This window comes from Trichechus manatus, unplaced genomic scaffold (genome assembly GCF_000243295.1).
Source record: "Trichechus manatus latirostris isolate Lorelei unplaced genomic scaffold, TriManLat1.0 scaffold00031, whole genome shotgun sequence".
NCBI lineage: Eukaryota > Metazoa > Chordata > Mammalia > Sirenia > Trichechidae > Trichechus > Trichechus manatus.
Window position 1 is genome coordinate 9,489,493 of NW_004443967.1, and position 25,924 is coordinate 9,515,416.

The 25,924-nt window shown below is 39.8% G+C and overlaps 1 protein-coding gene and 1 non-coding gene across 4 annotated transcripts in view; both read right to left on the reverse strand.

Moving 5' to 3' along the window:
• Nucleotides 1–16,273, reverse strand: part of EIF3A (eukaryotic translation initiation factor 3 subunit A) — a 32,296-nt gene extending 16,023 nt beyond the window's left edge. Inside the window, exons 1-9 of one of the 3 annotated variants that reach the window (XM_004374888.3) lie at nt 16,025–16,273; nt 10,076–10,266; nt 9,771–9,907; nt 9,234–9,397; nt 7,482–7,681; nt 5,642–5,850; nt 4,049–4,220; nt 842–946; nt 345–443 (exon numbers count right to left, since the gene is read on the reverse strand). In XM_004374888.3, coding sequence (XP_004374945.1) covers nt 345–443; nt 842–946; nt 4,049–4,220; nt 5,642–5,850; nt 7,482–7,681; nt 9,234–9,397; nt 9,771–9,907; nt 10,076–10,266; nt 16,025–16,073 — 1,326 coding nt within the window. In that variant the 5' untranslated portion in view covers nt 16,074–16,273. Of the gene's footprint in view, nt 1–344; nt 444–841; nt 947–4,048; nt 4,221–5,641; nt 6,318–7,481; nt 7,682–9,233; nt 9,398–9,770; nt 9,908–10,075; nt 10,267–16,024 lie in introns of those variants that run through there. The other 2 variants (XM_023729999.1, XM_023730000.1) reach the window with 2 other exon arrangements.
• LOC111820265 (small nucleolar RNA SNORA19) lies at nt 581–711 on the reverse strand. Its single transcript, XR_002823819.1, has one exon. It is a non-coding gene; the product is annotated as a small nucleolar RNA SNORA19 (small nucleolar RNA).
• Nucleotides 16,274–25,924: the final 9,651 nt, after the last annotated feature.

Below are 25,924 nucleotides of genomic sequence, written 5' to 3' on the forward strand. Positions count from 1 at the left end.
TGTTCATTGCTACTTCTCTAATAAAAACACAGAAATACAGACGTCCATCAATAAGGTCTGAATAAATAAATCACAGTACATTTAGATAATGAAGTCATTCACATATTAAAAGGAACGTGCAGACCTAAATTACTAATAAGAGAAAACGTACTAAGATAGTGAATAGTAGTTACAAGTTATATAAAATACTTGTTTTCATATCAAGTACATTAGTAAGACTAGTTTTGGCAGGGGGTAGAATTAGGGCAGGCTTTCGTTATTTTTCCAGTTTTTAGTTCTGTGATCAGAACAGTCAAAAGGGGAAATTCCAGTTCTCAGAGAAAACACTCATGTTGTGTTTTTACCTGCTGCAGAAGGCGGAGGATGGTGTTGTTTTGCAGTTGCGGGACATACTGTTGCAACTCTGGTTCCTTCTCAGGTTGTTCCCTAACCCAATTTAGAACCTATAAAATCCATTACATTAAAAAAGAATTATACTTTTTATAAGAGATACTAAAAACATCTGTGAAATTTTTGGTTTTTATATACCAAAACATCAGCGAACACAAAGAAATACAAAATGTAACGCAAAGCTGGTGATACTTGTCTGAAGGTGACTGACAGCAATGGCTAGATTAGCCACACTGCTAATTTACCTCCAAAGGTTTATCTAGCACATCAGAAATATCCTTTTTCTTGACATGAAAAAAAAAAAGACAATGAAATGTGCACTGAATTCAAACACACAGGACAATACTTTTCTCTTAACAAATATAAACACAACCCAAAACCCCAGTAGGGCTGGCTAACACTCAAGGTAGTGACACAGTAACACACCCACAACATAAATACAAGGACCTACCTTTGTGACTCTCTCACAGAGTTTTAGTGGATTAAATTCTACCTCCAGCCAGTTGTAAAGATCTTTCACTTCTGGGACAACATATTGCAGTACATTGAACCTGACCTACAATAAACAAGATATATTACTGTTGAAAGAAATTTCCAAACTCTGACACTGAATTCAGTATAAAGAAAATTATACATCTGAAATCTGGAAAATGACTGAAAGATTCTCTAACCTCAAGCCCCTTTAAATTTACCAAAGAGGAATCCAAAGTACCACTATGTTCAACCTCTTGCCCCAAATTACTCACCTACCTATAATGAAAAGCCTTGCAAGAACTTAAATAAAACTCTAAATCAACACAATAAAATACCCGCCCAGACATCTACTGTGGCCTATGTAGACTAACTTATTACTAACAACAAATAAAATACCACAGTTTACAAATTACTTTTACACCTATGTGTGTGTAAAACAGCAGCATTATTTATAATAGCCCAAAACTGGAAACAACCCTAATGCTAATCAACAAGATAAATAGTGGTACACTCACAAACGATATACAAGAACGTCGAAGAACAGTGACACACAACACGTGGGTAAATTTTACAAACAAAATGGTGAGTAAAAGAGTTCACGTATTATGCCATTTATATAAAATTTAAGTTTTACATACAGTACTCAAACAGGCAAAACTAATCTGTGGTGTAGAAAGCAGGATAGTGGCTATTCTTGGGGAGTATTAGGGAGCGGTCACTGGAAGAGACATTTTGAGAATTTGCCGAACTACATTTATGATTCGTACTCTTTTTATAATTCAATGAAGTTTTTAAGTTTACATTTGAATAAAATTCAACTTCCTTCCACAATAAAGATTATACTTAGATAACTTTTCTTATAAGGGAGACAAGAGTGGAATAATTTTATGAAGCCAAAAACATCCCATAACCAAATCCCCTCTTGCCTGTCCTTCACCCTAGAGCGTGTAGTGCATCCGACCTTGATCCTTCACATGTTAGAAGAGCTGACCCAAGGACAGAGTAACGGCCGGGCCAGAGCAAGACCTGACTGAACAGACAGGAGGATGGACCAATGCAGGCTGGCTCACGGGACTGACGCACACTTCAGCAGAGTCCAGCCCCTGGAGAGGAGGATGCCCACACACTTGTGCTCTAGTCTAAGTTTAACCCCAATGCAAAATGGATGTATGACTGATGTCCTAAACATTTGAATGCACCCCTTATAAGGGTCCCTAAGTCTTGGTTGGAGTAAGATGCGTATGAGCACTCCAATAAAATTCCCCTAGCTCTAATTTCATTTCTACCAAGCAAATAATTAGATTCTCCATTTAGCTCCCCCTGCAAATAGGGAATATGCTAAAATAGGTTAGACTGATTAAGTTATATGTGCTCCTGAGGTGCAGACTCACTCTCTATGGTCACAAGTTCAGTCACATGAGCCCAAAACTCAGGTCTTGACGCTAAACATATGGCGAACTTACCACAATATAAACGCCTCTTGACAGCCAGCTAATCTAGTCACCTGACACCAGCCTGTACCCTTCTTTTAAACTTCTACACCATCTATGGGCAGAATGAGAATCCAAATCTAGATTTACTGATTGCTGGTCCAGTACCCTCCAACACTGATCCCTGAGTCAGTTAAGAATAGATGAACTTCAACATCAAGGTGTGGTGTGCTGAGACATAGGTTCAAGAGCATGGTAGACTTCCAGTTTGGGATATTTTTCTTAAGATTTAAAAAAAGACGTTTTTTAATACATTTGCTAATAAAACTTCTTCCCAAAGACACTGCTCTTGTTTTCTGTTGCATTTAATCTTAAGTCTGTCCCTTAAAAAATTTGTCCAAAAGCACACAAAGTTGAACTTACGACAGGGTTCTCCTCTGACAACTCCATCATAAGTCAGTTCTAAACGTTTAAGCTGACTTTTTTTTTTTTTTTTTTTTAGTTTTCATTGTCTTTTATTATCAGTATCTTTATAAATCCCATCTTTATTTGTCTTTGGGGGTTGGAAACATTACACATAAACTTACAACTGCAGCAAATTACGCGCTGCAACACTGTATGTAGTACATATCACTAACGATAAGATGTACCAAAAAAAAGAACAGTTGTAAGTGCAGTTTGTCGTAACTTGAACACCTCACAAGTCGGGAGCTACCTACATAGTGAAAGCTCGTTAGTTCTTACCTTAAATGATTCATTCTTCCAGCAACGTAATGCCTTTTATCTGGCTTTTACCAGAATGTCTATAGGTGTTGTCTCAGAGTCTATGTTCACATTACTTAAAAAGGACCTGTACTTCCTATTATCTCTCTGCATTTCTTCAATTGCTCTACTCACAAATTAGGGACTGTTAATGTTTGTATTTAATTTTTGTAAGCATTCAGCCATGCTGACTTTCCTTAGTACTTTTCTCCTGCACTTGTGCCTTTTCTCTTGTTTCAGTGTAATCTGCTGAAGGTGATTACTGCAATAACGACTAAGTCAGGTTACTGTGAATCAGAATCCCTAGAATCTAAACTCCCAAGGAGTTAGTCTGTCAGAATACAAACTCCACTTCACTGTAACATGCCTACAAGCACTTGACAAATTTCTACTGAATGAAAGATTCCATCAATAGAGAATGCTGTAAAGACATACAAATCTAAGGCTCCACATTCTAAAATTGATTCAGTAGATCTTGTGGGTGAAACCTAGAAGTCTGCCCTTTAAAAAGTACTCTACACACAATTATACTGCAAAGCCCTAATTAAGAAAATTAAAGTTTAAAAGAGAAAAAAGTTGAAAATATTTTAGTTGTCCAGAACTAGGCCTACATCCACCTCTCTTTCCACACCTCATCACCCATCATTTCCCACACATTTTACCTCAGTTAGCTTTTGTACAGACCTCTGAGCAACGAAATCTTCTGGCCCACCATTCCTCCTCTTTCTGAGTGGTCTGTACTTCCTTTACGGCCAGGCCAAGTCTCCTCCGCTACATCATCAAAGCCCCTGGCAATTTAACCCCAATTTACCTAACATAAAAGAATCGCCTTATCTGAACACAGTACTAGTTTATGCCAATGGTTCCCAAACCTGTCTATGCATCTGAATCTCCTGGCTATGAATCAGAATTCCTAGTATCAAATCATGAATTATTTAACCTGACCATAACGTCTTCTGCCCAAAGCTATGAATATGCTCAAACATACTTACCATATCATTGATAAGGCCAATCCGTGTTGGTGGGGCCTGAAGACCTAGAAGCGTTGCAAGGCGACGTTGTTTTTCAACTATAATGCCATCCATATCCAGAAGACGAGCAATATCTGTGCGCTCAGGGGTAATAGGGATGGAGAGGGTGGCCAAGAGAACTCTAGTAGACATTCTGTGGAGAACAAAGTTATATTTGTTACATTTGTAAATGTCACCTGCTAGGCAGAAAACCAATTCTCTTTAACATTCCGGTAAGAGATGCCAGTGACAGAATGTATACATCACCATGGCAAACTATATTTGTAAATAGCATACCATCAAAGCATGAGATTAATTAGAACGGAAATGGACCGCGCTAAAATGGTTTTCCACACTTGAAAAACCACTCACTCACTATTGTAAATGTTTTCTAGCTATAGAATAAGAGTGTTTAAATGGGAGTAAAAGCACATTCGTATACTCCATACTTACTTATGAAAAAAAAACTATTTAAGGCAGTTCAAAAAACTAAGGGAAAAATGGCAATAAGGGAAAAAAATCACAAGGAGCATAAGTGAACACAATTATGGGAGAAGGGGGCATAGATAACATTTCGCTTCCTTGAAATGAAAGAAGAAAGGCTGAATTCAGAGCACTGGAAGACACCAAGTATGTGGGTTCTGGAGCCCAGGAGTGAGGGGTTGGAATCTCAGCCTTACCATTTCCAAGACTGTGACCTTAGTCAAGATACACATTTTCTGAGTCGCAAGGCTATTATGAATAATAATGGACATAGAGCTTCTTACTATAATGCTCTCGGAAGGACGAGCATATCAGTAGCTTAGAGACCAAATAGAGAAGAATTACATTTGGGACAGTGAAGGACATAATGGACACAGTCCTCAAGAATTTCAAGGAAAACATACTAACAGAACTCATTTAGCTGTTTCTGTGTATTGCTGTAAAGCTGGAAGAAGTTGCATAATTACAACTGAAGTATACAAAAACACAAACATATGACTGAATCAAAATAGGCTACGTAACATTAAAAAAAAAAAGTCTTAAGTTACTAAGATTATTATAGACCCTTCTTTTATTTTATTCTATTTATACACACACACACCTCTCCCAAACGTTCCACAGTCAATATTATAATTAGACAAAGTGACTAGATGGGAGTAAAATATCTTCTTAATTCTCTAATTTGGGCTAAAAATAGACTCTAAATAATCTGGATGGGGACAGAAAGATTACACCATTAACACCATCTTCTATAAATAGCAATTAATTCAATCGGTCTTTTGGTAGTTTTGGTTATCAGACAAAAGACAGCTACTGAAAACCAAGAATGCTGCCCAAAAAGAATAATGTGTGGAGACATCTTTGGCTGTCACAGCTAGGGGGCTACTTAATACTGGCATCTAGTGGGCAGAAGCCAGGGAAGCTGTGAAACATCCTACAATGCACAGGACAGTCCCCTCAACATAAAATGATCCAACTCAAAATGTCCTTAGGCTGAGATCCAGAAACTCTGACCTAGAACATACTACCATGCCATTTAGTAGAAGATATTTGTTTGGTAACTTTAGCCCTATCCAACTATAACATTCTTACCTTTGCATCTCTTCTTGTGTAAGATTTTTTCTCATTTCTCTAGACAGGTGATAAAGACGATGGAGTGTGGATGCATGAAAAAGAGCGTTTCCAGATTTCCAAAACACAGTTGAGACTTTGTTATAGTAATTTGCCATCAACTGAGGTTTAGGTGGTTTTTTAGACAAGGAGAATAGTCCATGAATATCCTCCACAGCTTTGAATGCTTCCTAAAATTAGCATAAACTACAGTCATTGCCTTTTAAACAAACAAAAAACCTAATTCAAATCTTTGTATGAAATCTAAAACATGAAACAGTTCAGAAAATTAAAAGTAAAATGCCTTCAAGGGTGGTTTTTTTAATTAATCTACAGATATACTTCAGAAAACTGCCATTATTACAAAAACACAATATCCTCAAACTTTTTAGTTTTTTAGGGAATACTGTGAAGTAGATAAACTTTAAAAAAAAAAAGTGCATATTATCATCCCACTTGGGGGAAATATACATAATAAAAAACCCTGGATGGATGTACAACAGAATCTATCCTGGTTATTTCTGGGTGATGAGACAGTGGATGAAGATTTTCTTCTTTTCACTCATCCACCTTTTTCTACAATGAGCATGTTTACTTGTCTTCTACAGAAGGCTTTTCCTCTTTCAGTTCATCAGGCAGTATTTTAAGATGGGTATCCCTACACAAAAGGAAAATATTATGGGGAGAGAACGGAAAATCAAATCCTGTTTTTCACTTGGCAGAAGAACACCAATTTTTAATTTCTTCCTCTGTAATCTTAGACTTTTTGTGTCAAATATATAAAAGCTTCAAGTTATGGCTACTAGATCATGTGAAGGTCTTTGCGAGCTCCTTAAGGAAAAAGTAAGCAGAGGACAGGAACCTCACCACCGAGAACTCCAATGTATGACACTCACCATGCACACATACTAAGCCAAAAGCAATGCTAAGAAATCTAGCAGATTACCTAGAGCAGCGCTTCTCAAACTCTCTGTAGTAAAGGGTAAGTTTTGTTTTTGTTTTTAATTTCCAACATGTAGCCAACCAATACTTTCAATAAAACACAAAAAATGGAAAAGAACTCAAATTTTTTATTATTAAGAGTAAACAGAGCCCTGGTGGCATAGTGGTTAGGAGCTCAGCTGCTAACCAAAAAGCTGGAAGTTCGAATCCACCATCCGCTCCTTGGTAACGTTATCCGGCAGTTCTACTCTGTCCTATAGGGTCACTATGAGTCGGAATTGAGGCGACAGCAACTTTTTTTTTTTTTTTTAAGAGTAAAGAGACATAAAATTACTCGAAATTTTCCAAGTGTTTATTCACATCTGTACGTATTGCATCACGGACTAGCAACAAACAGTTCCCAGAGTGGCACCAGTCCATTGACGTAGGAACACTGGCAATGTACTGTTTTGTACAGAAAAAAACTGCGCCCAAAAGAGGTTACATTATTTGGCCTACATCTTATAGCAGGGAACTAGAACCAAAATATTCTGAGATGCCCTGACCAGAATTCTTCCCACTCCCATCACAACGAACAAAAAAAAACCAAATTCATTGCCGTCCAGTCGACTCCAACTCATAGCGACCCTTTAGGACAGAGTAGAACCGGCCCACAGGGTTTCCAAGGAGTTGCTGGTGGATCCGAACTGCCGATCTTTTTGGTTAGCAGCCATAGCTCTTAGCCACTGTGCCACCAGGGCTCGTACTCCCATCAACAATCTTAAATTCCTGACTTACCTACTGGAATTAATTAATAGATATCAAGATAAAAATACCCGTTAAGGAAAAAAAATATACAGAGTCTATTACCAGAAAGAGAAGCTAATAGTTCACAACATACCTGCCACAATTCCATGCTGATAGCACTGTCCAACTGAACAAGCCGGGTTTCCAAATGCATGGACTGGCTTTCTGGATTGTTAAGATTGATTGCCGTACTCTGGTTATGGTGGCGCTGAATCTGCGACAAGTGCATTCTCAAATTGTCACACAGCTTACGGAACTCAGCCTTACGAGTGTATTGGAGGCAGAATTTGAAAGCTATAAACATAATTGTAAAATATATTAGGTTCTTTCCATCATTAACTTAAATATTTGAAAGGTTTTATATATTAAGATCAGTTATTTTAACAACATTTGCCAAACTCGTCACCACTCTTCAGAGGTGATAAGAGCCACTTGCTTCATGTACACTATCTTTTTGACGGAACCCCAGCAAAACAAAGGAGGGCATAAGTAGTCATCAGCGCTGGCCTCGGACTAAAATATGGTTCATGGAGAGGGAACAAATGGAAAACTATTATAATTCTGATTTAGGAAAGACTCATCTTACAAAGACCTAACATTTCAAATCCTAAGAGTAAAAATTCTAGTCTCAAATACAATGACATGTTTTGTACTAATGAAAACTGCATACACAAACTGAGGGCTTATGGAGACCTAATTTCCACTGTGTACGTAGACACGTATATGAACTACTTGCTCTGTCATTAAAATTCACTGTAACTTTCTAACGCTGTCAAATGCATAATGCTAGTTTTTCCTTTATTCTTTTTTAAAGGAGGTATTTCTATTTCAATAGCCTTAAAACAAAGGGATGCACTGTTTAACTTCAAGTTAATACATCAAATTTAACTGTGTTAAATGAAAAATTCATATATACTAGTCATGTAAGTAAAACAGACCACAGGTTCTAATATTCCTAGTAAAACATTCTTAGTCACCAAAAGTCGTTTAAAACTTGAATGAACTAATGCCAATATTAATACATGCCTGTATTAAAGAGTGGCCACACAAGCCTGTGCTAAGGGCAAAGCAGAAAAAAGCAAAGAGCCACTCTCAAATAGTTACCCAGTCACACACAGTTAAAAAGCTGCACTGACAACAGGAAAGAATATCAAGTACAGCAAAGAAAAGAGAGACAAAGTTAGAAAAACAGACTTTCAATGCAGTCCTTCATAGATTCCAAGTGTTGAATGCAGTATCATAACTGGATGTTTACGATGATGATCCTGAGTCATCAAGAAGGGTTAGTTCTGTATTCAATAATACTGTTTAAGAAAGGAAAAATAAGTACTTCCATAGAATCTTTAAGTCTAGAGCTTAAAGAGAGCTTAGAGACAGAAAGTACACAGTATGTAGCATGCCCAAGGATATGCAGTAGAGTTAAAAGTAGAACTTAAGTTCACCAGAGAGGAATCAAGGTTTAAATTTTATTTTTTCAGTAACCTGGAAAATTCTCAAGAATTTTACAAGGCCCTTCAAACATTACTGGAGTAAATTTTATAAACAACTACTTTAACCAGTAAAATAATTTCTTATTCAGTCATTTATAATAAAACAGTATTTATACATATTTACACTAACATTATAACAAAATATTTATAAATGGAAGTAAATTATTTTACTAGTTAAAAAAACTGTTTACTAGTTAAACTAAAACAAATCTTTCAACAGGTAAAAACTAGTTTTTTAAGTACTGTGGAGAAAAGGTTTTACTCAACTTAAACTTTAATAAGTGATCTTCTGCAAAATCTATTTCTAAATCAGCTTTTCAAATCAGTTTACTCAAGAGTTCACGCTCTTGTTTTACCTTGCTGGGCGATATCATGGTAGAGACGCTCTACTCTAGAATTGTTTCGAAGAAGGTCCAAACACTGCCTGTATGATTCCCACAGGAATTTAACCCATGGAGTTAAAAGTAATCTGTCAGTACGATCCTGAGTGTCTTCACCACTTACAGCACTGAGAAGAACACTGTAAATAAAAAACCATTTTTAGACATTATTTCCTACTTTACCATCTGACCAAAAAACCAAAGTCAACAATGACCATGAACTAGTGCAAATTCTTCCCACACCTTTGTGCGTAATGTAAAGTTGTCACTCATGATTCAAATACCTGACTTCCCAATCTGCATTACAACTGTTTATATTAATATATATCCTCCTACTATTTTTACAAATTTTGAATAATACTTCTGACTTCTTTGGTTACTGTACATTTAAAACTTCAAAGATAAGCAATCTTTCTGACAAACATTTACTTCAAATAAGGATGACGGAGAGACACACAATGAAACACACTGGATTAACTATCAAAATAATTAGTAGAGGTTTAGCCCAGATACCTCTCAGGAGTCTGAATATTATCCAGATCTTCTATATCTAAGACCATCTGCTGGGATTCTTCTTTTGCAGCTTCAGTTTTTTCTTCTGCCAGTTTCAAATATGCCCTAACAACATCCTCCAGAGATTTAATGTTTACCTAAACAAACCAAAAAAATCAATATTGAAAATATTTTCCAACCAACGATAAAATGGTTAAGAAGCAGACTTTATTAGTTATAAAATATATTAATTCTGAAATGTAAATCGCTCTGAAAATTATTTAAAACACTAATTAAAATATAAAACCCAATGTTCCTCTTCGCACCTGTTGACAAATATTCTTATATTGATATAATCCTTCCTTTGCCAAGTGGCTCTTGCGAAGATCCACGCAAAGCTCCAAGTATTTCAACATAATCGGCTCGTGTATCTTTTGCCATGTTCGATGTTTCTTACTTTTCATAACATCATAAAGAACATCCAAAGCAGGCTGCTTTTTGCCAACTTCAAGAAACTCTGAAAAAGTAATTCAAGGGAATTAAAATCAGTTACATAATACACAAAAGTCTAAACTTCCCTTTTTTTAAGTGGCTACTTTAATTTCTCAACTCATTACCACCTTATTTTTAGGTCACACTTATTTACAACTTCTAAAGCTGTGACATAATGATCCAAGGTAAACACCGGTAGCAAATCTCAAATATGATCTAAAGGTTAAACTGGATTCCACCCAATTCCGCTGTATCAACCTTATCTAAGTGATTTAAAAATTCCAGAAATTGAAGTCACAAGAAAAATTCCCTTCTCTAAATAGTCACGCTGATCTGGCTAATGAAAATTTTACTAACTCATGCTATCACTTGAGTCAAAAAAGCATATAGATTTCCTCTGCTCTGCTGTCAAAGACCAGTTGGCCATTATGGGGTGAGTCTATTTCTGGACGCTCTACACTGAGGCGCTCATCTATTTGTCGACTCTTTCGCCAACATCATACTGTCTTGATTACTGTAGCCTCACAGTAAGCCTTGAAACCAGGTCGCGTGAGTCTTCCAATTTTGTTGTTGTTCTTCACAGTCTTGTGTTGGCTATTCCAGGTCCTTTCCCTTTCCATACAACTTTAGAATCAGTTTGTCTATCTCTACAAAATAGCTCCGTGAAACTCGACAGGGACTGCATTGATTCTATAGATAACTGGCATCTTAACGATACTGAGTCTTCCAACTCATGAGCATGGAACTTCTTACCCTGGTCTAATCACGGGAAAAATAAATAGGACAAATTCCAGTTGAGGGACAGTCTACAAGATACCTGACCAGCACTCTTCAGAACTAAGGTCAAAAACAAGCAAAGTCTGAGAAACTGTCACAACCAAGAGGAAACTAAGGAGATATGACTATGCAACGTGGTATCCTGGATGGGACTCTGGAATAAAATAAGGACATTAGGGAAAACTGAAAGAAGTATGGACTTTAGTTAGTAAGAGCATAGAGCAAAGAAACAACTGTTCTTTTGAATGTACTCCTCCCCAAGCATGAAGGCATTCTCTGAGACAATGTTTCCAAATCCAGTTCTAAGCTTATGGTTTCTGTGTAGTGCTCATTTCAAAATTCAGTCAGAAGACTCCTCTATCACATTATTTCTGACCAAGGTTAAAAATTTCCTTTTCTCATCTTTCACTGTACTTTCTTTTACACAAATATTTCATAGGCTATATATATATGTGTGTGTGTGTGTGTGTGTGTATGTGTGTATGTGTATAAATATACATACATACATATTTTCTTAAAGCCTAAAATTCATTTAATCTAAGTCATCCAGTTAAATCCAACTTGAAATTTAATGACTGTCAAAATTTCACACAAAAATCTTTCCACTGTACATATGAAAAATAAACTCAGAGAAATGTTTTAAAACGCATCTCCATTTTTAAAAATCATTGTTTATTTTCTTCCTAAGAAGAAAAAAAGTCCTGGACAAAGAATAATTTCACTTTAAGAGTTAACCTAATAATGCATCTACCTAATAATTATCATGTAACTGCTAGGCAAAAACATCCCTTATTTGGGGGCTTTACTAGATCTACAGATACAGTAATTCTCTTTCTACCATTTCTTCTTTCAACTATCACATCTTCCAGGAATGTCGCTTCCCAACATTCCTTTCCCTAGGAAAACCACACACAATATTTCAACCCTCCAATATATCAATTTGCAACAGGATAAATCATAAACAACATACTGAATATTTAGTATCAACATCTAATACCCTAGGTCACCTCTTGTATCAAATCATATCCTTCACGTGAAAATGAAAACCAAACCCTTTTCAGTATTACAAATTAATAATCTCGTAATTAATTCTGCCATTATGGGAGAAATACTGTAGTCCACGTTTGATTAAATCAATCTTACTACAAAGAAAAAATCCTACTAAACGCAACAAAAACGTAATATAATTAGATACTTTGTTGGAATAATAAACCTTCCCTGTTTTAAGGCAGAGCCCTGGTGGCGCAGTGGTTAAGCATTCAGCTGCGAACCAAAAGGTCTGCAGTTCAAATCCACCAGCCACTCCTTGGAAATCTTACAGGATAGTTCTACTCTGTCCTATAGGGTAGTGTATGAGTCAGAATCCACTGGATGGCAACTGGTTTTTTGTTTGTTTTAATGTGGGGCGTTCCTATTTTCTTCCTAGAGTGCCCATAAGGTTATTTTCTAAATCCCTATATATTTTAGGTGTTTTTCACAACTATTTAAAAAAAAAAATCTTTATTAGCAAAATTTTAAAGTAAAGGCTTTTTGTCAAATTTACCTTTCACATTAAGAAAATCACAACAGTAACACTAAAAGGATGCATCATACACAACTCCCAACCCTACACTAAAGACTTAAATCCTCTACGACTGCATACTGTCAACATACTTGCAAGACCGAACAGGCACAAACAGAGTTAAAGTTGAGCCGGTCCTATCATGGCATGACGCCAAAATACAAAACTGTCAACAAATAATTCACTTTCCTAAGCTCTTATTTACAAAAGCAACAGAAGTGTGGTTTCTCAATGGCATTCTAAAAAATAAAATGCCTTTTTTTGGGGTTAGAGATAAAGTACTTTTCACTTCTTAAACAGCCAATCAAAATTTATGATTCCAAATCCATAGTTTCAAACTTTGAAACAGTAGGTTCAAACAAGTCAAACCCAACATATTAAAAATCTTTTTTTAAAGGATAAACCCCCCACAATTAAAAAAAAAGAAAACAGAAAACTTGGATACCAGGCAAGGATATTTTTTTAAAAGAAACCGGAATGGGAATAGTTTTTTTTTTTTTCTTCAAAAATGAGCAATATGTATGAAAATGGTAAATAAATTCAGTGATTTAGCTCACCAAATATCTGCCTAATAGCAAACTAATCACAATATTCCATGATTTGAGTCTTCCTGTCTTTATCCTAATTTACATATAAGGAAATTAAGGTTCTCAGAATTATCTAATTAGGAGGAAAGAAAAGCTTTAGAGGCCAGAAACAACTACCATACACTAAAGACCCTATTCCAATTATTTAGGAAATGTTGATTTCTAGACTGATATTCTTGAAATAAAAAATAAAATCTAGAATTATAATTTACTACTGAGACTGTGGGCATTCTGATTTACTGTTTCAGACACAATGACTGAAACTATGTATCTATCTATAAAGAAAATGTGTGGGTCAGCCAGCCATTCATATTTATTAGTTTACTTGTGCAACAGACAAAGTAAAGAAGCTATAATGTTACTCAATTTGTGGGTCTATAACAACTTTTTTTTTAAGTCACTGGTTGTAGAGCAGGAATTAAAAAGGCTTTTATAGGGTCAGGAGCAGCTACTTCCGCAATGCTAAAGCTATAATCTGGAAAAGCAGCTTTCTTCAAATGATTGTGGGATATGAGTATGCTGTAACTGCTGAGCCAAACTTTAGTCTTCCTGAAAGATTACTATAATTTTTTTTATTAAATATTGCTTTGATATACAGATTTATGGTGACTTGAAGGGCTCTTTTACTTAAATATTCGTGTTTTATTAAGATAATGCAATAAATTGGGCCTAAATAGGTTTGGAATTACAAATGTTATAGAATAAAACATTTAATTAGTAATTTAATAAAATTATTTCCACTGAACGAAATGTACTTTTATAACCCTATTTAAAGTTTTGTAAGCAGTGCCTTAAGATCTCTTCATCCACAATCTGCTCACTTAAGAAACTTTGAAAAGGAAACTCTCATTCACAAGATCAAAGGGATAGAAGTTACTACTTGGAAGGTAAACAAAGGCCTCTCTACCACAGAAATCCCCTTCCCACAGCTTAAAAGAGCTATAGCAAGGAGTCAATATACTTTGGGGGAAAAAAAAAAACACTTCACAAATAAAATGCCGTGTTCCCCCCACAGTATCCTTTTCTCATCTTGCCTGTTTTAATTTTGGACTCTCTCCCCAACTTGCCCTTCAAGTGTATTTCAAAAGCAGTCAACAGAACAAGGTTTGACATAAATTACATAGCTCTACTGATTTAGAAGTTACCGAAATATTACATTCATAGGATTCAAAAAGGAGAAATGATGGAGAGGACCTGAACACACCAAATGTGTAATATTTAGTTAGGCCACTGAGATTACAATCTATCAGCCTGGGAAGAATGCCTGCTGGTAAACCACACAAAAAAAGCACTGTAAAACAGATCTACAAAAGTTACACAGAGTAATAATTTCATCTAAGTAATTTTGTATACCGTGATATTCTTCTAAATTTCAAAACACCCAAAAATAAAAAATCCCTTAACTTTGCTAGTTTATCTTGTAGTGCTAAGTTTTAACTTAAATCTACTCTGTCTCCCATAAATTAATAAACATCTTTAACCTCTGTGCCTGTTCTAATCATTGGTTCGCTGGTTAGAATGAGTGGTAATCAGATCTAAACTGCAGTTTTGTTTTTTAAAACAATTACCCTATTCCATAGTCTGTGGGATTAGCCTATTAAAAAACAAGCATGTGACCAACACAGATCTGTCTTGACAGATTATCTATCAATAGTTATCAATTTTATGTATTAACTGAAACTGACCTTTTTACAAGATAAATTTTCAAACAAACCCATAAAACTGTAACAGACACAGAATAGCCATGGATACGATCAGAAACGTGCCCGAGTGGGGAAGAGTGGAAATAAGCGCTATGGAAGCTCGAAAGCCTAAAAATTAAGTAATAAACCCCACACGAGAATGATTTTAAAAAATCAGAGGCATGCATAAATACATTTGCATCCCCATAATGCCAACATAATAAATGTCTCTTGACTAGATGGCGACTTGAACTTCGGAAAAATTAATTTCGGGACACACACAAGTTTTCCCGCAAGCGGCCATAGCTTAATTACACAGACTGAAACAGAATTCGCCAGACAGCGGAGCTTTGGCGAAAAAGGGACTGGTCTAGATGTCAAGAGACCTTGGTTTTATTCTCCTGGCTCAACAACTAACTCCCGGAGTGACCTTGGACAACCATTCTCTCCCCCTAGGCTTCAGTTTCCTTATCTGTGAGGACCTGAATCATTTAACAGTATTACCTCTTTTCCAACTTCCTGCGATTTGGAAAAGTGTTTGCGACCGGCCCTAATCTATGGCTAGAAAAACAGAGAACCAGGTTAAGTAGGTCAGATGCCCCGAGTTGGAAAATAGTTGGAGGAAAGGTAAGAAAACCCTGACCCAGCACAGGCTGGCGCGGAATTTGGGGGCGGAGGTGTCTCCGGGAGGGCTGGAGGTGGGACTGCCAGGCCCCCGGCCCCTGTGGGAGGTGGAGCCGAGGTTCTCGCGTGCATTGTCCCCGGGAAGGAGCCATGTTTCTTCCTCCCCGGCACTCCTAGATGGCGGCCGGGAGCGCAGTGCCTAAGCACACGGAAGCCCCGAAGCCTGGGGAGCCAGCCGGAGGCGGACAGGGGGAAGGAAGTCGGGTCCGAGTGGAACCTGTCTCCGAGACCGCAGTCTCCGCGGCGCACCTGGAGGTGACGGGGGAAGAGGCCCCCAGAGCGACCGTTCCCAGCTCCGCGCCTCCCACCCCCGGTCGGTTGGGGCGAGAAGAGGAAACCATGCCCAGCCACGGGCTGACATGGTGGCGGGCAGGCCGCATCAGCCTCCTCTCCGGCCGCAGCCCGGGGCGGAGCAGTGGGAAGCAGGCCCAGTTCCTCGACCTCGGAGGCCTCGGGCCGCCCCAGCCCGGAGCGCCCCGATCCCCTACTCACCATTGGCGCGTTTGAGGGCATTTTCCGGCCTCTGGAAGTAGGCCGGCATCTTGGCGGCAGGCTCAGCTCAGCCGGCGTCAGCGAACTCCGTAGTGGCCCGGACCGGGAGCGGAGACGAAGGGGAACCAGCGCGCGGTTCCACGCGCCTCGCCAGCACTCACCCGCGCCCAGCCGGCCAGAGACGGAAAGGAAGAAGCCACGTGACCCCGAAGCGGCGCCGCCGCGGTCGCCCAGGCCCCGGATGTAGGGGCGGGCCTCCGCGCGCGCGCGCGCGCGCCGCTCTTTCCCTGCGCGCAGGCGCGCTGGCGTCACGCGCGTCCGCTGACGTGGCTGTGGCGGCGTCCTCAGCGCGCGCTAGTAGCGGAGGTCGGCGGGGTCCGGTACCCCATCCAGACCTCGCAGAGTGGAGTTAGAGACCTGGTTCAGGTCTCTTCCCTCTGCTCGAGCGAAAATCGGGGTGGGACGGTGAGATTTGGGTCAGAGTTTCTGCCTGGCGGAAAGGCAGGCGTCTGCACAGATTCATTTTTAACATGATTTCTGCAGAGTCATACAAAGTTAATAAACAAGGCTCGCTCCGACCGGGGAATGGCCTGTCCTTGGCTCAGTGAAAATGCTAAATTTTATTAGTTTAACAGGAGATGTATTGAGCAGGTATCTTAACGCTGCCGACCCCTGGGAAGTGATGGTGACCTGCCCCATGAGGGACATGCTTGGGGAAGGGAGGACGCAGTAAGTAAACAAATAAGGTTATTTCCAATCTTGGTAAAATAAAAAAAATTGCTGTCACAGCGATTTGAGCTGAGACCTGAAGGGTGGGGAAGATTTATGGACAGAGCAATCTTGCAGAGAGCAAAAGCCCTGAAACAGAACAGACTTGCATAACGTCAGCAAATACATGGGCGCGTCGTCGCTTTTACACAGCACTCGTCACACAAAAAGATAAGAAAAACGAGTGTTAGTAGAAGAAAATCCATTTATAACAGTCTCTGTGCTAGTCTTTTATTATTGATTAACAATTTTAATGTTCAAAGATTAATTAGCATACGTAGAACTTGAAAGCCATTTAAACAGAATCTAGTTTCTCAAGCCTTTGGTATGAAATTGAGATGAGTTCAGAAGGAAAATTCAGAAAGCAGCAGTGGAATAAATTAATATAAACTTATTACACGTTTTGTATGGATGGGATATGTGAGCTAATGAGGGAATACTACCTTAAAGAATGAGGAAACCACAATACATACACGAAAAACATTTCCCCTTCAATCCTTCCACTTCAGCAAAGACGTCTATTAACTAAATTTATGACTATAAAGAAAGAAAATTGGGAAATGCAGACATGGATAAGAAAATTAATTTTAAAAAAAGGATTATTTTAAAATTAACTTAGTTCTTCCTCCAAAGTGCTTACTCCACTCTATGTAGCTGAGCTTACTCACAAAAACATGTGACCCAGCAAGGGTTGATATAAAAACAAGTACTAAGAAGTTGTAGGAACTGTTTTATGGGGTAGGATCAAGAGACTCGTTTGTGTATGTAATAATTAAGGCAAAATTAAAGAGCTAAACATAAGAGCAAATCTTGCTTTAAAGCACCATTGGTAGAAAATTATTTAGCAGGCCATAAAGAGATGCAAACAGAATAAAAGGAAATCTGTCTAAATGTCAGAAAAAGCTTTCCAACATTCTTACCTTTCCATTACCGTCTCTCAAAGAAAATGGTAAAGTGAACTTGTTGATTATTACTCATTATTTGGTAGACCTACAACAAGCCAAACACTGGAAAAATGGGAGGTAAAATGAAATCCAGTCTCCTTACGTCGTCAAATTATTTAAAGTATACAAAGCATTGGTAATAAAACAGCTGTTTTAAGTGCATTAAATAGACTTATTTAGAATCTAGCACCATATTTGTGGATGAATAAAGTTATAATGTCGATGTCCAGGATGAATTTACCTATTAAATTCAATCGCAGGTATTCAGTACTAGTAACAGGCGTAACGTTAGAACCAGTTGCCATTGAGCTGAACCTACTCATGGTGACCCCATCTGTGTCAGAGTAGAACTGTGCTCATATGGCTTTCAATGGCTGATGTCAGAAGTAGATTGCCAGGCCTTTCTTACAAGGCACCTCTGGGTGGACTCTAACCTCCAGCCTTTCAGTTAGCGGCTGCCCACTGTTAACAGTTTACACCACCCAGGGACTCCTGGGTTAAATGCAGGGGATAAAGAGATGCATGATACCTGCTTTCAAGATGTTAATGGTGGCTGTGTGGATAAACGAAATACAAGGAGGAACAACGTAGGCTCTAATCTGGGCTAGGTTGTTGTTGTTAGTTGCCATCAAGTCAGTTCTCACTCATGGCGACTCCATGTGTGCAGAGTAGAACTGCTTCATAGGGTTTGCAAGGTTGTGATCTTTCGAAAGCAGATCACCAGACCTGTCTTTTGAGGCACCTCTGGGTGAATTTGAACAGCCAACCTTTTGGCTAGTAGTTGAGCACTTAACCATTTGTGCCACACAGGGACACCTAATGTGAGCCAGGGGTGAAGCATAATTAACTTGCTGTTGATTAATGCCGACTTAGTAGAAAACAGGCAATCTGAATACTGTAAACCAAACCAAACTCACTGCTGTTGAGTCAATTCCAACTCATAGCGACCCCATAGGGTTTCCAAGGCTGTAAATCTTTACGGAAGCAGACTGCCACATCTTTCTCCCATGGAGCAGCTGGTGGGTTCGAACAGCCGACCTTTCGGTTAGTAGCCAAGCGCTTTAACCGTGGCGCCACCAGGGCTCCATAGCAAGGGGTAGATAAAAGGAAGCAATCAGGCTGATGAAGTTTTTTTTCTAATTAAGCTACTGTTGTACTCTCTATGACTAGATAAGTTCTCTAATACAATATTGGGGTTGTTTTTTTTTTGTTTTTTTTGTTTTTTTTTTTCAGTTTGAGTCGAGTAAACAAGATTCACCAGAAAAAAAAAATGTTGTTAAGGGCACACCAGAAGCACTGCATTATACGTATTTGTAACATAATATCTTACAGCTTTAAAACAAGTATCACTTTTAGAAAAAACGAAAACAAGTGTTGGCAAAGATGTGGATAAACTGGAACCCTCATCCATTGCTGGTAGAATTGTAAAATGGTGCAGTCACTGGAAAACAGTTTGGTGGTTTTTCAAAAGGTTAAACACTGAATTACCATCAGACCCAGCAATTGCACTCCTAGGTGTATACCCAAAAGAATTGAAAGCAGGAATGCAAACAGATACTCGTACACCAATTTCATTGTAGCATTATTCACAATAGCCAAAAGGTGGAAACAACCTAAATGTCCATCAACAGATGAGTGGATAAATAAAATGTGGTACATACATGCAATAGAATAGTATTCAGCCATAAAGAAAAATGAAGTCCTGATACATGCTACTACATGGTTGAATCTTGAAAACATTATGCTAAGGGAAATAGACCCATTGCTGTTGAGTCGATTCCAACTCACAGCGCGTCTATAGGACAGAGTAGAACTGCTCCATAGGGTTTCCAAGGAGCAGCTGGTGGATTCAAGCTGCTGACCTTTTGGTTAGCAGCCAGGGCTCGCCGTAGCTCTTAACGACTGTGCCGTCAGGGCTCCAAGTGAAATAAGTCAGTCACAAAACAACAAATACTATATGATCCCACTTACATGAAATATCTAGAATTTGACAAATGTATAGAGACAAACATTTATTAGTGCTTACCCTATGTGGGAGGGAGAGGGGAAGGGGAAGTCATTGCTTAGGGTGTGCTGAGTTTCTATTAAGGGTGAGGGAAAAATTTGGAAATGGAGCATGATGGTGGTTGTACACCATGATGAACGTAATTAATGTCCCTGAATTGTACATGTAAAAAATGTTGAAATGGCAAATATTTTGTTTCATATATTTTTACCACAAAAAGTGTCACTTTTTACAATGCACAAAGTGCTTTCACATTCATCAGTTTATTTACAAGAATGCTGTAACGAAGGTATAGGTACTGATTGACATAATGAGTTTCAGAGAGGTAAACTAAGGGCCACAGTGAGATATTCATGTAGCAAGCTATTATCAGTTGCATAGGATGTGCCAGACACAAGACATTGGTACAGGGTTTACAGCATTGAACAGGGCCAGCTTTGTTCCTGCCTTTGTGGACTTTGCAGTCCAAAGAAAAGTGTCTTAGTCATCTAGTGCTGCTATAACAGAAAGACCACAAGTGAGTGGCTTTAACAAAGAGAAATTTATTTTTTCACAGTAAAGTCGGCTAAGAGTCCAAATTCAGGGCATCAGCTCCAGGGGAAGGCTTTCTCCCTCTGTTGGCCTTCTCATCAATCTTCCCCTGGACTAGAAGCTTCTCTGTGCTGGGACCCCAGGTCCAAAGGATGCACTCTGCTCCCAGCACTGCTTTCTTGGTGGTATGAGGTCCCCAACTCTGCTTGCTTCCCTTTCCTTTTATCTCTTGTAAGATAAAAGGTGGTACAGGCCACACCCCAGGGAAACTCCCTTTACCTTGGATCAGGGATGTGACCTTAGTAAGGGTGTTATAATCCTAACCTAATCATCTTTAACATAAAATTACAATCACAAAATGGAAGACAACCACACAATACTGGGACTCATGGCCCAGCCAAATTGATACACAAGTTTTTTTGGGGACATAATTCAATCCATGACAGAAGACAGACCTCAAACAATTGGTCCTTGAGGACAGAGACACCACTGCAGTCCAGGCTCCCATCTCGTCCCTTGTCCCAACTCAAACAGCCTCCTAAGTGTTCTCTCTGCCTCTACACTGGTATCACTCCAATCCTTTCTCCAAACTGAAGCCAGGTGATTTTTCTAAGATGCAAATCTAACTATGTCACTCTCCAGCTTGAAACAATGGCTCAGAATAGAGTTCAATCTCCTTAACATGCCTTATGGGCCCTGCTTTATCTGGCTTCTGCCCAGGTCTCTAGGCCCATCTCTCACCACACTCACTGCCTTTCAGTGCCTTAAATGGCCCTTGTCTCTCCCACTCCCAATCTGATGCATGCCATCACTCTCCTTGGAGCATTCTTCACTGCCACCCATTCTTTGGCCTGACAACAGCATAGTTCTCCTTCAGGTTTCTGTGTACATGTCTCTTCCTCCAGGATTCTTCCCTGGCCCCCAGATTAGGTTAGATTCCAAGGCAGTGAACACCAATAACATTCTGTCTTAGCACTGATCATATGCCCCTGCAATTATAGACTGTAAGCTCAGAGAGGTGAAGGACCTCATTTGTGTTGCTCGCCCTAATGCCTGGCTGAGCAACAGGCAGATAGGAAGCTCTCCAAAAATATTGGAGGGATAAATGAGTGAATCCCCATATAAAGATATATTCAAGCCCCATATAAAGATTTATAGGGGAGGGGGGAGCCATTGTTTGGGAAGCAGTGAGTTTCTTTTATGGTGATGGGAAATTTGGCATCAACTGGGGATAATGGTTGCACAGCATAATTAATGCAATTGATACCACTAAGTTATACACCTGAAAAATGTTGAATTGGCAAATGTAAAAATTGCATGGCATCAGGAGGAAGAAGGAGAGTCAAGATCAACATCAGCGCAAGGCTGATTCCTATGAGGTAGAGGTCAGACATACCTCCACTCTCTAAACCTTTTCACCAATTCTGACACCAGCCATCCTGTCCTGTGTGGCTGCCATCTCATGATGTCTTCAGTGTTAAAGCTCTCTTTGTCTCTTGGGTCTAGGAGGGTCTCAGCACAGGGACCCTGGGTCCAAAAGACATAACTCTGCACTTGGCTCTTCTTCTTGATGGTAGTGAGGTCCCCTCCAACCTCTGGGGTTGGCTCCCTTTAAGCCTAGTGGACTAGCAAAACTGACCAATCTCCTGCAAGGGTTCTGTGTACCTTATCTGCATGGTCCCACCTCCACAAGCATCCCATGTACCTTATTTGCATTAGCAAAACTGTCCAATCCCCTTGGTGGGCCACAAGCACCTTATTTGCATAGTCTCACCCAATCATTTTGTGGGCGTTACAAGACCATGGCTAGAAGGGCCATACAGAGGCAATTCACTGCAGCACAGTTGTGTTTAGTATACTTTTACAACAAAAAAAAAAAAAAAAGAAGAAGAAGACAGCTTCCCTCTGTATCTGTGGGGAGGTAAGAAAAGATTTGAAATTCAGTGAGTGTCTTCTTTAATTCATAGGGCATCTACCAATCTACACGGAGCTCCCAATATGCTTTAAGTACCACCACACAGCATTAAAGAAGAAACGATAATGTTCTTCACCCAAAGCTCCTCATTGTGTTGCTTCTGAACCTCCAGCTCAGAATGTACCTGAACATTTGTGGTTTTCTCAGGTCAGTGTTCAAAGATATCATGCTTTCCTGCACTTAAGTATCCCTCCCCTCCTCCTCATCCCACTCACCTTTACCTGACTAACTCCTGCTAATCCTTCAATCTTTAGGTCAAAGGCTTACCTCTCTGCAAAGCCTTTCCTGACAGCCAGGGGCTGACTTGCCCACTGTTTGCCTGTGCTCCTTGCTTATGGCACCATTAACACCATCACCTAGCCCATCCCTGAGCACTCTGCTAAACTGCAGCCCTCTCAGGGGGAGGCTGTGTTCCCCCTACATCACTCAAGCCACTGGTGCCTGGAGGTGAGGCCAGTGGCCAACCTGCTTTTCACACTAGCTACTTCCAGGCCATTCTCCCTTACTTCTCCCTTAAACTCCTAGCTTTGAAGCTCACACTGTCAAACTAGACCACCTGCTATTCCTCCATGTTTCAGTCCCTGTAAGCACCTACTGACCCCCAGGTCTTGCCCCCTCATTCCTTGGCTCTCTCTCCCTGACACGCTCTCCAACACTTCTGTCATAATTATTGTCTGTACCGTGATCCTCCCAATATCTTGGCCTCCTCACCTTCATGATCATGTCCCCCACCTTTCCTCAGCTACTCACGCAAACACACATGGGGATACCCTAGAGTCCAAATCAGGTGCAGGCCAACTTTTCCCTGTAACAGTTCAGATGATGAATGTGTTAGGCTCTGCAGGCCAAGAGGCGATGTCTTCAATTCCCTGAGGAACGTTCTCGTTGAAAATAGTCTTTTTATATTTTATACTTTAAAATATAAAGCCCATTCTTAGCTTAAGAGCTGTCCAAAAACAGGCAATAGGCCAAATTTGGCCCACAGTACGTAGTTTGTCGACCCCTGCCCTAGACTTTGTCATGCCAACAATATCATTTTTCAAAATCTCGATTTTAAACATAGTACTTTCCAGCCACCACTTCCTATTTTTAACTCTATCCCACCCCATCTCCAGCAACCCTTCTATTGTACAAGGACTTGCAATCCATCGATTAATTCTACTACTTTTTCACTCCTCCTCATCCCCATATCCCCTGTCTTAGTTATCTAGTGCTACTATAACAAATACCACAAGTGGATGGCTTAACAAAGAGAAGTTTATTCTCTCAGTCTGGTTAGGCTGGAAGTCCAAATTCAGGGTGTCAGCTCCACAGGAAGGCTTTCTCTCAGTGTCAGCTCTGAGGAAAGTTCCTTGTCATCAATCTCCCCTTGGTCTAGCAGCTTCTCCACATAGGAACCCCAGGTCCAAAGGATGCACTCTGCTCCTGGTTCTGCTTTCCTGGTAGTATGAGATCTCCATGTCTCCCTGCTCGCTTCTCTTTTTTATATCTCAAAAGAGATTGGCTTAAGACACAATCTAATCTTGTAGATAGAGCCTTGCCTCATTAACATAACTGCCACTAATCTCATCTCATTAACATCATAGAGATACGATTTACAACACATAGGAACATCACATTAGATGATAAAATGGTGGACAGGCACACAATACTAGGAATCAGGGCCTAGACAAATTGATACACATTTTTTTTGGAGACAGTTCAATCCATGACACTCCCCCACCCCCAGTGTCCTCTATTTCCTTCTTACCCAGCTTAGAGTCTGTTACTTAGTCCTTTTCTTGCTCGTCCCTGCCTTTATTCTACTCACCTGGCAAAACCCCAACCCTCCATGTTGCCTGCAGGCTCACATAACTTGATAAAAATGCACAGCTCCATGCTGACTGGTCTCAACTTAGATTCATGACCACAGACCTCAAAAAGCATCTTGTTACTGCTTAGCCATCCTACTACATTTCACTAGGCCACCTTCCCACTCTTCCAGATGATTATCTCATACTTTTTCCTCTCTCCCCAAGCCTCTGCTAACACCTCCTTTCTCTACTCTACTCTCCACTGATACTCTCATTTTCTATAACACTGACAGCACTGAGGCAATTAGACGAGAACTTCGACTCTTTGCCCTCTACGCATGCACCTGCATCTGTACTCCATCCTCTCCTTTCCTCCTGTTACTCTGCAGTCTGTGCTCCTGGCTAACCAAAAAACCAAACCCATTGCCGTCAAGTTGATTCCAACTCATGGTGACCCTATAGGACAGAGGAGAACTGCCCCATGGGGTTTCCAAGGAGCAGCTGGTGGATTTGAACTGCTGACCTTTTGGTTAGCAGTTGAACGCTTAACAACCAGGGCTCTGCTCCTAGCTAAAGCCACCCCTATATACCAATGCACTGACTTCCATCCCCTCCCACACACACAAGGATTGCCTCATCCTCCTTGAAATACTTTCTTCACTTGGCTTCCAAGGTCACACTATCTTGATTTTCTTCCAACCTCTCTGATTCCTCCTTCTCGGTCTCTTTTGCTGGTGTCTCCTCATCTCTCTGTCCACTAAGGTTGAAATGTACCAGGGCAGAGTCTTTGGGCTTCTTCTCTTCTCTGACTATGCTCATCTCTTGGTGCTAGCTCATGGCTTTAGAAATCATATCTGTATGTATGATTTCCAAAGTTGTATCTCTAGCTCTTGACCATTCTCCCAAAACAGCTAGTCTCACATTCAGATGCCTACTTGACATATCCATTAAATGTTTGCTCAGCTACATTCACCCAATCTACCCAAAGCCAGACTTTGGATCTCCTCCTCCGTCAACCTGCTCCACCGGTCCTCTTCCCCCAATAGTGGAAGAATTAGTTGAAACTTCACTCTTCCTGTTGTTCAGGCCAAAAATACTGGAGACATCCTTGACTCCTTTTTCTGTCATGTCCCCACATCCCATCAATTCATCAACAAATCCTTTATCTACCACCTCCATGGCTATCACCATGGTCCACCATCACTTCTCATCTGGAGTATATGATAATCTGCTAACTTGTCTTCCCGTTTGTATCTTGGCTGCCTTCTTTTTACTCTGCAAACAATGAGCAGGGGATCCTTTTATAACAAAAGTGAGCTCGTGTCATTCTACTGCTCAAAACTCTCCTGTGGCTCTCCAACTCACTCAGAGAAAGTCAAAGTCCTTACAATATCCCCTCCCTCTCACCCACTCTGGGTAACCACTAATAAATTTTGGTCTCTATGCACTTGCCTATTCTAGATATTTCATATAAATGAAATACAATATTTGTCCTTTTGTGACTGATTTAGTTCACTCAGCATGTTTTCAAGGTTTCTCCATGTTGTGGCATGTATCAGGACTTCATTCCTCTTTATGGATGAGTAATATCCCGTTGTATGTATAATTCCATTGTATGTATAAACATTTTGTTTTATCCATTCACCTGCTGATGGACACTTGGATTGTTTCCACCTTTGGGCTATTGTGAATAATGTTTTAAGGAACATTGGTGTCACGGTTTGAATTATGTCCCCCAAAAAAATGTCTGTATCAATTTGGCTGGGCCATGCTTCCCAGAATTGTGTGGTTGGCCTCCATTTTGTGATTGTAATTTTATGTTAAAGAGGAGTAGGGTGGGATTGTAATACCACCCTTATCCAGGTCACATCCCTGATCCAATGG